The sequence below is a fragment of the Sorex fumeus genome, unplaced genomic scaffold, assembly GCF_029834395.1.
Source record: "Sorex fumeus unplaced genomic scaffold, SorFum_2.1 ptg000072l, whole genome shotgun sequence".
Classification (NCBI taxonomy): Eukaryota; Metazoa; Chordata; class Mammalia; order Eulipotyphla; family Soricidae; genus Sorex; species Sorex fumeus.
In genome coordinates, this window is record NW_026606129.1 from 35026125 (window position 1) to 35043174 (window position 17050).

Consider the following 17050-nt stretch of genomic DNA (forward strand, 5'->3'; position numbering starts at 1 on the left):
AAATCATGGCAAAACCTTTTTATTATTTCAAACCGTGTTAAAAGAGCTGAAAAATTGTTTAGTACATGGATAAAAAACCAAGGTCACAACTCACTTGATGATGAAAGAATAGCTCAGCTTCACATTTAGCCAGAGCCAGCCCCAGCAGAATAAAAAATTTTAAGATCACTGAATTTGATAACAGAGCCAACCGCTGTTCTCCTCTAATTTGTGGTGTAAAAACACACAGCAGTCTTTGAGTCTTATTTTGCTGAAAATTAAATGGACTGTGCTTGAAAATGCTTTCAATTCCCATCTATTCAGTTCTTTTCATGGTAAGCCAGGACTAGGAGAGAGCAGTGTGACCATGTGATTTATAAGATCACACACACACACACACACACAGCCCCATTCTGGCATAGAGCTCTAGAACACCTGGGCATTTCCTAAGAGATAAAGGCATCTTTTGAAATGCAAATGAGTTTTTTTTTTGGGGGGGGGTTGTTATTTTTTAAATCTCTCCTTGAGTAAGGCTTATTGCTAGGGGAACCAACAAAGTGATTGAGTTAAAATTGGAAAGCCCAATCCCTGACCTCCTGGAAGGGAAACTGGCTAGAAATGGAATTCAACCACCAACTGCCAAGTATTTCTGTTTGGTTTGGATTTTGTTTTTGGGACGGGGAGGGGGGTCCTAGTCTTGGCTCTGTGCTCTGGGAGTGCTTGGGAGACCATACATGGTGGAGGTGGTGACACCAGGGTCAGCTGTGTGCAAAGCAAGGTCACTGCCCATTGCACCATCTCCCCAGCCCCGTTATTAAATTACTGGGTCAAACATCTCTGTAATGAAGCCCTAGATCAGGTTCAGAGACCTCAGGATGAACACACGGATGTACTATGGGGGGGATGTTCGGGGCCTCTTCCTGTCCCCTGCTCCCCAACTGTGTCCCAGTAAGAGTCTCTTGGAGCATTGTGAGCCACTCTAGCAAGTTCATGGTACCTAAGGAGAGTCGCGAGAGCCCTCCAATGTAGCTGACTGGTCAGAAGTCTGTTAACCTGGATCTGTGATCAGCGGCTCCAGGGCAAGGGCTGCCATGTGGGACAGAGCATCTAAACCTACACCATCTCCCAGTGGGCTGGAAGAACCTGCCAAATTGCAGGATCAGTGGTTGTGAGAAACAGACGAGTTTACCACTTGGTCATATTTAACACATGTTAATACTATACAATTGGTATTATTTAAACCACGTTCAAGTGTGAGCTACCAGTGGGATGTTCCAATGTCAGGGTGTTAAAAAAAAATAACTCACTATCAGAGAGACAGTACAAGGACAAGTTACCAAGAATGTCTCTGACCACGGGTTAATCCCCCCAGCACCACATGGTCCCCCTCTTTGGTTAACCAAGCTGATCCCCACTGGGATGGCCTGGGTAATCTCCAGCACTGTAGGGCCCCTGCATTGAACTGCTGGCCCCTTTGGCCACAGGAAGGGACCCTCAAATCTCCTGAGCACCACTTGGGGAAGCATCCTCTGAAAATCCCACACATATCTTTTATATTCTAATAATTGCTCGTGGAACATCAGAAGCAATCGAAACTAAGAAACCAGAAGAAAATGTTTTGCTTTTAGCTAAAGTACTACAATTCTTAAAATTAATTCCGCTTCAAGGGCATTAAGAAAACGTCTCATAAAAAAATATTTTTATTTTATCTTGAGTTATTTTTCCAAAATGTACCAAAGAAAAGCAATGGAAATATTTTCCTTTTTTTCCTGACAGAAAAACTATTAGGAAGAAGTTGCTAGCTTCAATTTTTAAGGGACAAAAAGTGACAAAGCACAATGGTCTAAAATAAAAATAGTGTCTCACCCACAACTGCTGTTTGGGTTATAAGAATCACTAAGCAGTTGTCACTGGAAAAAAAATTGAGGGGTGTTTCTGAAAAAGAACTCTAATTCTCCTTTCTCAGAAAACCATCAAAACCTTATCCCGGTCCATAGCTCTCTCTCCCAACTGTGAAGAATTAAGGAATCACAGTCTTATATTGCTCTGAAGACAGGTTTAAGGGCAAAATTGGCATCCAGAGATTAATAAGTGCTCTTAAATTAAGGGGAAAAGTTTTCTCTGGTCTGTTCTCCTTCAAAGTGTTTGTTTGTTTGTTTGTTTGTTTGTTTGTTTGTTTTGGGGCCATACCTGGCTCTGTGCTCAAGAATCAGTCCTGGCAGGCTGAGGGGACCATGTGTGATGCTGGGGATCGAACCCACGATGGCAGCATGCATATGGCAAGTGCTTACCTGCTATACTATCTCTCTGGCCCCAAAGCATTGTTTCAAAGTTGAATTTGGAACGAGTTACCTCTTTCTTCTTTTTTTGAGGGGAGGAGTGGAGTGGGTCACACCCAGCAATGTTCAGGGGTTATTCCTGGCCTTACTGATGTGACCTGATAAGGCTCAATGGGCCATATGTGGTGTCAGGGATAGAACCAGGGTAAGAAGTATGTAAAACAAGTACCTTAACCCCAGCCCAGTCTTTTCTCTCCCAGCCCCTGAACTAGTCTTGGGGGTCTTGGGGGGTATGGGGGATGTGGGCGGGGGGAGACGCACATCCAGCAGTGCGGGGTTATTCCTGTCTCTGCACTCAGGAATCATTCCTAGAAGTGCTGGGAGATCATATGGAATGCTAGGGATTGGACCCGGGTGCTAGGGATAGGAACACTGTGAGCCACTCTAGGAAATTCAAGGTACCTAAGGAGTGATGCGGGAGCCCTCAATGTCGCTGACTTGTCAGAAGTCTGTTAACCTAGACTTCTGATGAGCATTTCCAGGGAGGAGACTGGAGACATCCATGTGGGATGGAGCATCTAAACCTGCAGGATCTCACGGTTTGCTGGTGGGCTGGCAATGGCAAACAGCATACCTGCTGTACTATCACTCCAACCCTCAAGAACTATTTTTTTTTAATTTTTTAATTGAGTCACTGTGAGATAGGCCCTTACAAAGCTGTTTATGATTAGATTTGAGTCACACAGTATTCCAACACCCATCCCTCCACCAGTGTACATTTCCCAGCACCAATGTCCCCAGGCTGGACAAGATCTGAGTACTGAAAGTAGGTAAAGGGATATTCTTCATAACCTTTCAGTGTCAATATTGCAAACCACAATGCCCAGAAGGAGAGGAAGAGAAAGAGAGAGACAGAGACAAAGAAGAAACGCCCCTGCCATAGAGGCAAGGTATGTGTGTGTGGAGGGGGGGTCGGGGGGGAGGAGTAGTGGGTGATGGAAGAACTAGTGTTTTTTGGGTTTTTTTGTTTGTTTGTTTTGTTTCACTTTTTGCATCACACCCGGCAATGCATGCACAGGGTTTACTCCTGTTTTGCACTCAGGAATCACTCCTGGCGGTCCTCGGGGAACCACACAGGATGCTGGGAATCAAACACGGGTCGACCACGTGCAAGGCAAACGCCCTACCCACTGTGCTATTGCTCCAGCCCCAGTACTAGCTATTTTTTATGCATAGTATATGCTCTCCTCTGGAAGGCAAAGCAAAGGGGGCTGCAATCTCATAGGAAGAACAGACGTGGCCTTTCAAACCTCAAAGTTTTGGGAGACCTCTCTAGCCCTGGGATAAGTAGAAGAAACATTAAGAAGGATTCGCAGAATGAGGCTAGTCAGACCCCAGCATCTGGCCCTCAGAAGGTAAGCTTCTGATGCTACAGCCCTTGGCAGGTTCTGTGGGACCGCTGTGGAGACAGCAGCTCTACAAAATCATCTCTGAAGATCAAAGAAGTCACTTTGCTACTCTGAGCTGCTCTTCAGAGTGAGACCTAAAAGAAGTTTATTATGGGATGAATCCCTCACAAGTTCTTTTCCAGGAAAGCAAAAGGAAATGCATTTTTTTTTCAACTTTACAGCAGCCAGAGATCCTGTCTCCCACCACTGGAGTCTCTCAAAGGGGCACTGTGGTCCTGGTACTCCTTCCATTTCCTCAGATGCCAATTCCCTCCAAATTTATCCCTATCTCTGCTGTAAGCCTTTGCAACTGGAACCTGGAACCTCGAGGTACACATAGAAGCAAAACCTCACCCTAGGCACCTTCCTGAGCTAGCATGACCCCCAAGGAGAGAACGGCGCTGCTGCATTGGCCAGAGCTGAGCCACCCATGGCCTGCAGAGATGAAGGCCATGGGAATGGAGGAGGAACTTTTCCACGGTCGGCCAAGACCAAAGAACTGAAGAAGCCAGAGGGGATTTCAACCTCGCAAAGGAGATTTTATGAGGGTGCCACAATTTTTCTAGCAAACGTAAGTTTCATTAAGAACTATCTTTAGTGTATAGCTCAAAAGCAAGTTCCAGCCCCAGTCACATGGTCAGGTCAACAGAATATGTGCATTCCAAAGAAGACTGAAAAAAAAAATGTAAAAACTCGTTCAAACCCAGAGAAAAACCGACAACAGGAAGGGTGTTATTTGGCTTCTTCCCAGCGTGGACAGGAGAATGTGGAAGCAGGAGGCAGAGCCCTGGAACTGTGGGGAGCCTGCTTCGGCATTAAGATCTGCAGGGGCTTCTCCTCCCACAACCCACAGGAAGTGGCCCCACAGCCTGGGACTGGGCCGCAGCGCAAAGCTTGGGAGGAGTCTGGGCCCAGCACCCCCAAAACCCTGGCCTGGTTCTAAAGCATGCGGGTGAGGCAGAAGCTACCGTCAGCAGGTGCCACCCAGAGCAGCCGCGATATATTGTAACTGCTCCCGTCCACAGGCATCACAGCCCTTGTTGGAATGGGTGCCTCCGAATTTCAACCAAATTTCTCCCAAAATTGGGAGCTCCCGCATTTGGAGGTTCACGGTGCACCCGGGGCAGTGGCCCGGCATGAGAACAGCGCACACAGAGCTGACTCGTCTTGCCAGGCAACACTTCTGTGTTGTCACTGATCTCCTCTTGAAAACACAGACGAGCAAGTTACAAATATGAGAACTTTCTGAACAAGCAGTAACATAAGCCATCGAAGTAGGAGGGTGGGGGGCTGCCCGCTTACCTCTGGCTCCGGCGGTAAGGTGGGTTCATCTTCGGCAGAGTTGGGTAGAATCGCCCAGGTTATGTTGGCACTGGCTGATGGCAGGGAGCCAAATGTCCCGTTTTTCAGCTGCTCTGTGGAATGTGACTTGGGCCCGTGCCATCCCATGATGTTTTCTGAAATAAAGACCTAGAATGATGCCAAGTAGTTTCCAAATGCAACATGGATAGCTCAAGAAACATTTGGACCTGGCTGTCTGAAGAGGTATGGTTGGTTTTAATTAGGGGCTGGTTTTAATTAGGCCAAGATAAGGTCATGGGGGTCACGGTCACTTAGAATGGGGTACCAAGTGTGGACTGACATCGGATCTTTAGAAACAGTTTCTGCCTACCTGCAATTATTAGAATCACTGTGGGCTATTTCGTCCCCATCCTTGGACAAAAATTACTCACATGTCACTAAAGCCAGGTTTTTTTCTTTAAAAATTCTTGATTTTGCGACATTCTTGGTTTTGCTTTTATTTGGGCCACACTTGGCAGTGCCCAGGAGTGACCCCTGGTGGTGTTTTGAATCAAACTTGGGTGAGCGGTGTGCAAGACAAGCACTTGAACACCCGTCTCCTCTCCCGACAGATTATCTCTCTAGCCCCAAGGAACTCAGTATTTGGCAGCTTTCAACTTTCTAAACACATTTTCTAAATATTTGCAGAAACAAAATCCCCGAGGGCTAAAGTGAATATGACTCTACAGCTCAGTCTTTCAGCTTCTCACATGCTTCATCCCTAATCCTCTCCATCAGCTTTTCCATGGGAGTTTCTCTGAGAGAAACCTGCCAGGACCACAGTGACCTCTGCCCCCGCTGCAGGAATCTGGCTGGGGAACCCACACAGAGCAGGCTGGCGAGCAAGGGCTGCCCGAGGTTACTATGAGCTCGTGTGCAGACCATTCTCCAACTCAAATCTATATTATTGTTCGCTTGTTGGGGGCTGCACACAGTGTACAGGGCTTACTCCCGGCTCTGTGCTCAGGAATCTCTCCTGACAGAGCTTGAGTCTGCCAACTTTACTATTTCTCCAGCTCCCACTGCTTTTTTTTTTCTCTTTTGGGTCACACCCGGCGATGCACAGGGGTTACTCCTGGATTTGCACTCAGGAATTACTGCTGGCAGTGCTTGGGAGACCATATGGGATACTGGGAATTGAATCCTTATTGGCCGTGTGCAAGGCAAACGCCCTACCTGCTGTGCCCCTCCCACAGCCTTTTGTTAATGGAGAAAGCTGCTGGGTGTGATTTTCTCGTGGCAAGCACAATATCACCTAACTGCTGCTTAAAAAGCCGCCTGGGGCTTCTCATTGCAAAAGGAACACAGTCTACACCCGTGGCCTCTGACGACTGCCCTGTCCCGCTACCTTCTCTCCCAAGGCGCAATGGCTCAACCATGAGTGGCATGGTGCCATTCTTTAAGTGCCACCAGTTCAGGAAGGGGGGAGTGCCTCTGGGTGGGTCTTTACTCCAACACCAAGGGCCATCCCTCTGTCCTGTGTGTGGGAGAGATACCCAGCACACATCCAGGGGCAGTGCTCCATCACTGGCTCAAAAAAGCCCTTTGGAATTGGGCTGGCCCAAGTAGTACCCCAAAAGCACCCCCTGTTGCCTCAAGGATTCTACTGACTTCACAGAATTTAGACCTGTCGGGGGTTTCCTGGGATCACCTCATTTCTTTACTTACTGCTCACTCTCCCCCCTGGGAGAGAGCTTGTGAAGGCAGAGAAAACCCTACTCTGGCTCCTAGCTGTGTCCCCAGAACTGGAGCACAGTCTAGCAATGAGAGTGTGCTCACTGCATATGCGCTCTATGAATGTTACATGCTCCAAGACAAGGACTCTCTAGAAGAATATGCATGTTAAAGCTTTCTAAAAGCAAGAAATGACCCCCCCCCAAAAAATGGTATAATGGTAGTTGAGGGGAATAATGATAGGAGGAATGAGGAGTTATTATTTAATGAATTTGGAGATGAAGAAAGTGTTGGAGACTACTTGAATAACTGAGTGAATATATGTAACACTACTTTAAAACAGTCAAGATGGGGCCAGAGAGAAGGTGAGACATTTGCCTTACAAGTGAGCTGGGTTGGATGCCTGGCATCCAAGATGACACCGAGAGCACCACCAGGAGTGATCGCTGAGCACACCCATCCCCAAGCAATCCTGCTGCACAAAGAAACAAGCACTGATGAAATTGCTTTATTTGAAGCTGAAGGGAAATTGCAGAAAAATAGAAAGAACTGTCCAGAAGTTGAAGAAAGATCAGAAGTCTCAAAAGAAGCAAGTATGTCTAGTGTTTCCAATTCAGAGTTTCAGAGGAAGCAGGCATGGTGCAGGCCTCAGCTCACACCAGTGAAAGCCCTCCTGAAATAAGAAAAAAAGATAAGACTAAGGAACTCAAGAGAAATCAAATCAACATTAGGAGATTTTAAATGAACTCTGAAACCAGAAAAACAGGAGCATCAATAGTGCAGAAACCCGAGTCAAGTGTCAAGATAACGTCTCCCAGTGTGCTGCGGCAAAAGACAGAGAAATGCCAACGGTGAGACAGAAGATAAGGGGGAAGATGCACAGCAGAGATGGGAGAGATAGTGGAGCACTGCTCCAGGAAGAGAGAGCGGGTCCTCGGGACAGACAATAAACAAGGACAGATGCAAGGGTGATGGGTGAGCTGGCGTGGGGTACTGCTGCCACACAGCCCCCACACTCCGACAGCAGCTAGGGGAGGGGTTCCCCTCCGGACACGGCTTGACAATGGTTTCTGAAGCATTTCATGACTGAGATTCCATGTGCACACAACAGCAGAGACAACGGCATAGGACGAACGCCCAGCTTATCCAGAGTGCCAACATTTTTGAACAATGAAAATCAAAGGTAATTTTTTTTTCTAATCATTTAGGCAGGAAAAATTGCATCTGCCTGGGGGGGGGGGGGGGGTGGAGTGATAGGATAGTGGGAAAGGTGCTTGACTTGCAAGCAGCTGGCCCAGTCTCGATCCCTGGCACCCCATAAGGTCCATGAGTCCCACTAGGAGTGATTCCTGAGCAGAGAACCTGGAGCAAACCCTGAACAAACAGGATCAGATCTGACTTGAAGGGGAGTAGGGAAGTAGTAGGATTGAATTCTGCTATAATACTAGCTGCCAGAAGGCAAGGAGATGAGCAGAAAAAATGTAGGAAAAGGGTACAGATATATGTGGAGGCAAGGAGCTTGGGGGCGGTAGGAGGCTTATCCTACCGCCCCCAAAATTCTCTTTCCTCTGCCAAGGAGAGTCAACATTTATTGCCTCTGACTAGGTGCCAAGGCCTAATGCCCACAATTTACATATTAATTCATCACAATCTGTTGACCAGGAGGTAGGTCACACCATTATACCCACTTGTTAGATGAAAAAACAGAGGTGCAAGAAATCAGCAAGAGGGGAAATGAAAAATGAACCAGAGCACTCCATTGTGTAAATGTACCAGAGTTTCTTTAACCAGTCATCTGTTCTCGGGCACTCAGGTATTTTCCAGATTCTGGCTATTGTAAAGAGTGCTGCAATGAACAAACAATTGCAGATGTCACTTCGACTACACTTTTTTGCCTCTCTGGGATATATTCCCAGGAGTGGTATTGCTGGGTCAAATGGGAGGTCAAATTCTAATTTTTTGAGAATCGTCCATACTGTTTTCCAAAAGGGTTGAACCAGTCGGCATTCCCACCAGCAGTGATGGAGGGTCTCTTTCTCGCCACATCCTCGCCAACACAGGTTGCTTTTGTTCTTTTGAATGTGGGCCAGTCTCTGGGGTGTGAAATGATATCTCATTGTTGTTTTGATCTGCATCTCTCTGATGATTAGTGATGTAGAGCATTTTCTCACGTGCCTTTTTACACAATGGAGTACTATGTAGCTGATAGAAAAGATGAAGTCATGAAATTTACATACAAGTGGTACTACATGGAAAGTATCATGTTAAGCAAAATGAGTCAGAAAGAGCGGGATAGACACAGAAAGATTGCATTTGGGGAACATAAAGCAACAAAATGGGAGACTAACATCCAGGAATGCCTGAGATTAGTACCAGGAATTTTGCTCCATGACTTGGAGGTCAGCCACACGTGCTAGGGGAAAAGGAAACTCAGATAGAGAAGAGAGCACCAAATAAAGGGTGTTGTGAGGATCCTCCCAGGGTGGGAGAAGCATGCTGAAAGTAGACTATAGACCAAACATGATTGCCACTCAATGCCTCTCTTGCAAAACACAGGACCCAAAAGAAGAGAGAGATAACAAGGGGAAATGCCCTGCTATAGAGGCAGGGTGGGATGGGGGGGTGGGGGGGTGGGAGGGATGCTGGGACCCATGGTGGTGGAGAATGGGCACTGGTGGAGGGATGGGTACTTGATCATTGTATAACTGAAACCTAAGCACAAAAATTTGTAAGTCTATAACTGTACCTCATGGTTTTTCATAATAAAAAAATTTTTTAAAAAATGAACCAGAGCAACCCAGCTCCAGAGCCCTTGCCCTTACACTCTAAGCCCCATGCCTCCTCAGCAGCACAGAGAGACTCCAAAAATGAAGAAAACATGCATAAAGGTATAACACCAATGGAGAAAAGCAAGAAGTAGAATTAAGGAGCAGGTGAATGAAGCCAGTTAAATGTTGAGCTCAGCAAGCCTGGGACTATGCTGAGAGCAGACACTACCTTGGGGTAATATTTAAAGAAGCCCCAAGACACTCTGTAATCAAGATAAATGATATTTTAATGCCCGCTCACCCCCTCCTCCCCTGCACAAAAGTCTTACAGCGCTAGGTCTCATCCTAGTTCTCATCCTATTAAGTTCTATGTGTTTAAAATGCTGAGAGTTGTTCACCTTGAATCAGAGAAGGGACGTTAACTTTTTAAAATACTGCATATAAGCATCATATTTTTTGGTGAGGGGCCCCCATATGGGATTCTCAGTCAACCTGGCTGCAGTTCAATGTGAGGTCCAGGGAATGCTATATTGCTTGGAATCTGTGGTGCAGGAACTACCCAGGTCACCTGGCAATGTGTGGCAAAGGGCCATATCTGGTGTTTGGTGGATCACGTGACAAGCCATGGTCAGCATAAGAAAGGTGAGCACCTTGCCTGCTGTCCTAGCTCTCAGCCCTGAGATGCATGTTTTAATCTCTGAAAGTACAGTCAACAGGGTCAGAGTTGTCATAGCAGGTTTGTACTTCCTTCCCTCGTAGGTCAAAGGATGATGGTAGGCTTGACTGCCGATGGTGTCTGATAAGCATAAAATAGAAAGAATGATCCCAGAAGGTAGAAAGATGGTAAAAAACACACCACAGAAATAGAAGTGGAAAGAAGAGGGACATCAGCCTGAGCCCTTCCACACTGTGGATGCTGGCTGGCTACGTGAGCAAGGAGCTCCTCCCTGGCATCAAGGTCCCTGGGTTAAGCAAGGAGCTACAGATAGAGAAGGGCCCACCAAGTAAAGGGTGCTTGGAGGACCCACTAGGGATGGGAGATGCGAGTTGAAAGTAGACTATAGATGGAAGATGATGCCACTGAATATGTCTATTGCAAACCAAAACACAGAGAGAGAGAGAGAGAGAGAGCAAAAGGGAATGTCCTGCCACAGAGGTAGGGTGGGGTGGAGGGGACAGGGTGGGGGTGGTGGGAGGGATGCTGGGACCATTGGTGGTGGAGAATGGGGTGGAGGGATGGATACTTGATCATTGTATGACTAAAACACAAGCATGAAAGTTTGTAAGTCTGTAACTATACCTCATGGTGATTCACTAATAAAAAAAAATTTTTTTAAAAAGCAAGGAGCTAATAAGACAACAAAGTCTCTGTACCCCAAACCAATTTCTTCTCCTACTCTCTGGTAACCCACCTAACCCCTCCCAAGTCTCCTGGGCTTAGCCAGCTCCGAGCATCCTCTTGCCTGCTTTTACCCTGAAAAATCAGAGTAGGCCTTTGGATTGGGGAAGCAGAATCTCACTCGCCCTCATCTACACCATCAATCACTGGCCTCCACCAAAACTGCAGAAGCCGATTTAGGAGTCACCAAGAACAGAAGAGCCCTGCGTAAGAGGAGCCTCAAAGGAAAAACCAAGTGACCTTCTTTCCATCACATCCCTCTTGCTACACAGGTGCTAAAAGAAGCATGGCAGCTTACAGCCTTTGGAGACCACATCAGATGCTGGTCGGGGAGCCCCAAATGTGTAGGTGGTGGGCAGGAGTTGGGAGGGGGGAGGGGGAGAGTTGGGTCATGGAAGAGAGAGAAGGCAGGCAGATAAATACCAAAATATTTTCATCTCCAGTCCTGTTGCTTAATAAGGAATACTGTTTCGCCTTAAGGAGATCTGGATTTCCAGCCAGAAATGTCAGGCTATTAGAGCACCTATCAGCTTCAAGAGCTCAGAGGTTCTAAAGAAATAGATTTCATGCTGATACTCTTGAGGTCACAGTCATCTTGCATTCCATCAGCTTGAGAACCCGGGGATCAGTGCAGGCAGACTGGATGTCTTGGAGGCATGGGTTAATTTGGTTGTTTTCCCCAATGTATAATACAGATTTCAAAGACTCAGGAAAAATGTTTTCAAACTTGAGGAACTGTGTTATTTGGAGTACGACATTCAAAAAGGTTAATGACAGTTGGGAATGATCACTCTGGACAAGAACTGAGTGCTGAAAGGAGGTAAAGGGATAAACAGGATAACCTTTCAGTACCTGTCTCGCAAACCATAATGGCCAAAAGGAAACAAAAACAAAGAGAGAGAGAGAGAGAGAGAGAGAGAGAGAGAGAGAGAGAGAGAGAGAGAGAGAGAGATGAAAAGTGCCTGCCATAGAGGCAGACTCGGGGTAGAGGGTAGAAGGAGGGAAACTGGGGATATCGGTGGGAAAAAATACACTAGTGAAGAGACAGGTAGGTGCTGGAACATTGTATAACTGAAACCCAATCATGGACTGCTTCGTAATTGTTTATCTCAAGGTGATTTAATAATAAATTTTTTTTAAGGTTAAAGGGTCAAGAAGAAAAGGAAACAAAAACACTAGAGGTGCTTTCTCTCCTGTTCTCCACAGTTGTGGCACAGGCCGACTCTGCTTCTTCCACGTCTTCTCAGAGCACTTTGAGAACCAGGAAGCCTCTGGCCAAACAAGCAGAACCATTCCATTCCCCTGATGGTATCAGATGAAAGCAAGTGAGACACCATCAAGCACAGGTCTGAGGAGAAGAACCAAGCAGGGTCCAGGAGGAACCCCGCAAGACACCGGCACTGCTGATGCTGCATTAAGATCACCAGCCTCCTGTCTGAGCAGGTAAAACACTTCCATGCTATTTTGGATGCAATTTCCTAGAAAGAATTTCTTTGTGAGCTTCCACACTTATAGGTCATCTCTGTCCTAAGCAGGAGAGCCAGGTAAGTCTTCTGGCTTCCTCTATTCCCTAGTCTGAAGCCAAGTTCCTTGCTGGAAATGGCTAACAGGGAGGGAGAACAAATGGTAGGTGGAGCAAGGACGTCTGGGAGAGACAGACACCCTTTGTGACCTAATTTCAGGGACACTGTTCAGTTCTCCTTCCTCCTAAACATTTTTCAACCCGTCACCACACCAAACATTCTACCCCTCCACTTCTTAGGAGTGTCAGAGAGGGGTTGGAGAAACAGCACAGGGGTTAAGGTGCGGGCTTTGCATGAGGCCAGACTCCAGTTCAATCCCCTGCATCCCATGGTCACCTAGGCTGGGTGTAGCCCTGGAGACCCCCACTGCCTCCCCAACACCTCCGGGTGCAGCCCTGGTGAACCCTGGTCCATGCAGCATTGCATCCTCAGGGCCTCACACCCTCTGGCCTGGTAGCAGAGATTTGCTGGGAGGTGTTCCTGAGGCCTTTGAGCACTTTTTGGGAGGTCCTTTCAGCAATATAAAGTAGCACTGTCCTCCCATTGTTCATCGATTTGCTCGAGCAGGCCCAGTAACGTCTCCATTGTGAGACTTGTTACTGTGTTTGGCATATCGAATACATCACAGGTAACTTGCCAGGCTTTGCAGTGCGGGCGAGATACTCTCGGTAGTTTGCAGGGCTCTTCAAGAGGGGTGGAGGAATCAAACCGGGCTTGGCCGGGCTGGCTGCACACAAGGCAACCGCCCTACTGCTGTGCTATTGCTTTAGCCCCAATATAAAGTAAAACAAAATAAAGACACCAGAGTGAAGCAAAATAAAGACAAGAGAAATCAGGTGGAAAATAAGAGGTGTGCAACAGACCAGCACTGAAGCACACCTAAGGGATTCATTTTAGAAATTTTAGACACTGATGAAGGGAAGGTGAAACTGGTGTTGGAATATAGCATACCTAAATCTCAACTAGGAATAACTTTGTAAATCATAGTGTCTTAATAAAAAATAATTAAGACTGTAGTCAATAAGCCAACTGAAAGATACTAGTAAAACTTGAATCCAGGGGCCGGAGCGATAGTACAGTGGGTAGGGCGTTTGCCTTGCATGCGGCCTACCCCAGTTCGATCCCCAGCATCCAATATGGTCCCCCAAGCACTGCCAGGAGTGATTCCTGAGTGCAGAGCCAGGAGTAACCCCTGAGCACTGCTGGGTGTGACCCAAAAAGAAAAAAAAAACAAAAAACCTTGAATCCACGGATGAAAGTGCAGACAGCTTGAGACTGGTCCTGTGGGCTAGAAGACAGTCTCAGTACTGACTGCCAGAAGTCCCACCAGGCTCTCCTGCTCAGGGGTCACATCGTCAACGAGGTAACGAGGCAACCAAGGTTGATGAAAAGCATTAAAACCTGCCTGTTGGGAAGTTTGCCCCTGCCATTTCCTTGACCCCAATATCACTGAAGATACAGCAGAACAGTGATTGGATTTTTGGAGCAGACAGTGTGTGGGGAGTTGGGGTTCTTTCTCTGACATTCGCCATCCTTTAATGAACTCCAGTATTACCAGTGCTTGGTCTTTACATACATTTTTCTTTACTAAGTTAGACATTATTATGTCCATTTTGTGAACAAGATGGTTCAGAAAGTCTTTATTTTAAACCCTGAGCATTGTCGATGTGGCCTTCAAACAAGCAACACCTGGGCTCTCTTCATCCTAGCAAAACACCTTCCTCTGCCTGGAGTGCTCAATTCAACCCAGAATAGACCACCCAGTGGGCTAACTACCGCTAAAGACAATATCTTTTTCACATCATTTTTCAGAGCTGGTACATGTATCTTATTTTTTATATTTAAAATAAAACTAATTTCAGGGCTGGAGAAACAGTACAGGGGTTCAGGTATTTTTTTTACATGCAGCTGACCTCAATTTGATCCCTGGTACCACATATGCCTCAAGCGCTGGCCCAAGCACCCAGCCCCATCCCCCGCTGCTCAGATAAATTATGCAGGTCACACTTCCAGAATGGTACAAGCATAGTATTAAAATTTTTCATGCATTCATCTCTCATTTCTCCAAATGATCGTTTATCTTTTCCATCTCTATAAGCGCATAAAACCTTCTTAACCACTTAAGAGAACATTGTAGGTATGATATATCTTTGCTCTTAAATACTTTGCTCTGTTTTTTTTTCTTTAAACAAAACAAAAAGCTCGGTGTTGTTCAGTGGTAGAGTACATGTATGAAATCCTAGATTTGACCTGCCAAAAGAACAAAAATGATCATCCCCAAACGTAAATGCAAGCACAGAAGTCAAGGCTTACTAAGGCAAAATGGAAAAAATGGATGCAATCCTATCCCCAATCCACAGACCTTACTGATTTCCCCAGCAGCCTGATGGGCAACATTCATTACTGAAAAAGGAACAGACCCAGTTGCGGAGAGGATGGGGATTCAGATTTTGAGGGAAGGAGCTTTACCTGGTCTTCCTAACCTTTCTCCCTTCTTCCCAAAGACAGACTCTGGCACTGACACCCCTTGAGTCTTCTTTATTTGCCTGGTCCACACAGAGCCTTTGGATCCTTTGGGCTTGGGCAAGTGCTCCAACAGCCTGAGTGTCACCTTCCCTTCATCAGTGTCCCTGGGCTCCTTGCAGCCTGCCTTTCTGACAGGCACATTTTTAAGTTTCGTGGCTGTGACTTGGACCTCCTGCTTTCATTGTTTCTGACTCTGAGGTTTGAATATTTATTTCAGAGAGAGAGAGACATCTTACTGGAGTGTTTCACTACCTCTAGCTTCTTGTTTAGAAGTAGAAATGCTCTGGGGATGTATCCCAGAGACACTGCCACACAGCTGGGGAGGGGCCATGCAGGAGCACACTGGCTTCAGGGGCACAGTGAAGGGATGATGGGTGTACTCACCACAGAGCATCAGAAGGGACATGGTGAACACATGGACCACGGCCCTGGGGAGGGAGCCTGGAGCAGAGGCTATGAACCAATGGTCCTGAAAAGCAACTCTTGAATGAAAAGCTACCCTATGGCTGGAAAGACAGTGCAGAGGGTAAGACACTTGCCTTGTACATGACCATTCTAGGTTTGATCCTCAGGACCCCAAGTGGTACTGAACACCGCCAGGAGTGATGCCTGAGCAGAGCCTGGAGTAAGCATTAAGCACAGCTGGATGTGACCCAATCACACACACACACACACACACACACACACACACTTTTTTTTTTCTTTTTGGGTCACACCCGGTGATGTTCAGGGGTTACTCCTGGCTCATACGCTCAAGAATTACTCCTGGAGGTGCTCAGGGGACCATATGAGATGCTGGGTATCGAACCCGGGTTGGTCACGTGCAAGGCAAATGCCCTACCTGCTGTGCTATCGCTCCAGCCTCCTCTTTTTTTTAAAAGAGAAAACATAACTAACTCACAAAGAGGCAGAGGATAAGCGGCAGCATCTCTAACAGGGGTTCTAAAAGGATGCTGATGGAAACATTTCCATTTTGTTTTGTTTTGAGGTTACGGTGCACTATTGCTCGGGGACTATACTGGCATGCCTCAATGCCCAAAGGTTGCTCCTGGTTGTGCTAGGGGAGTCAAGTGAGGAGGTTTGAACCCAGGCCTCCAGCGGTCACACATGCCTTCCAGCCCTCTGAGACATGCCCCAAGCCCCTAAGCATGCCATTTTCCATAGAATGCCACATTCTTTCTTTTTAGAGAAGTCACTCCCAAGGTACTAGAGGCAAGGCAGAGGAATGTATGCATATGACAGGGAAGGGGTGGGGTGGGATGGGGAGACCAGGGCCATGCCCACCTATATTTTGAGGGGACCTGAACCCAGGGCTTCATATATGCTGAGGGATTGTCACTTGAGCCATCAGCCCAGCCCAGGTGTTGTCCTTCAAAGTGGTCAATAGAAGGGGCAATCCCAAACAGCGGAGAGAAAGGAGGAGGGATAAAGACAGAGACCCTGCTAAGTGAAATGAGTCAGAAAGAGAGGGACAGACAAAAAAGGACTGCACTCATTTGTGTAGTACACAATAACATAACATGAGGCTATCCCGCCTCCCCCAGATGGAACCCCGGTGACCAGAAGCCTCACAAGCACAGCTCGAGTATGCGGGATCTAGGACTTTTTCTCAAAACCACGCGGCCGCGTAAGCGGCCGCACGACATCTCTCTATATACAAAGTGATCAATGGGAAGTAAACCACCCAACGTTTCTCCCTGAAAATCAGAGTTAAGTTTGGAGCACGGCCACAGCCCCAGAAACACAAGGACTTAATGCAGAAACCAGCAGCTTGGAGCAGAAAAGCGAACGGACTATGCGTTAATCCAGGCCAGCATGTCTGCCCGGCGGGGAAAGGGTGTTGCCCCATTCGCCCTCTCCTCTCTGGAAAGAAAGATGGGGGCCACATGGGAGCCTTGTGGACAGCAGGTATGAGCCGGGGGTGTGGGGGCAACTAAAACCTCATGGGAAGGGGGGCGTTCCGGTCCGTCCTTCACGCCCTACCAAGGTCACCAGTTGCCCCCCACGAGCGGCTCTCCAGCACGGCCACAGCCCCAGAAGCACAAGGACTTAATGCAGAACCCAGCAGCTTGGAGCAGAAAAGTGAAAGGACTATGCGTTAATCCAGGCCATC

At 47.1% G+C, this 17050-nt stretch overlaps 1 protein-coding gene across 2 annotated transcripts in view; it reads right to left on the reverse strand.

Moving 5' to 3' along the window:
* Positions 1–17050, reverse strand: part of OSBPL10 (oxysterol binding protein like 10) — a 291276-nt gene that overhangs the window by 58759 nt on the left and 215467 nt on the right. For both annotated transcript variants that reach the window (XM_056129183.1, XM_056129182.1), the window contains one exon: positions 5009–5163. In XM_056129183.1, the coding sequence (XP_055985158.1) occupies positions 5009–5163 (155 nt within the window). The remainder of the gene's footprint in view (positions 1–5008; positions 5164–17050) is intronic.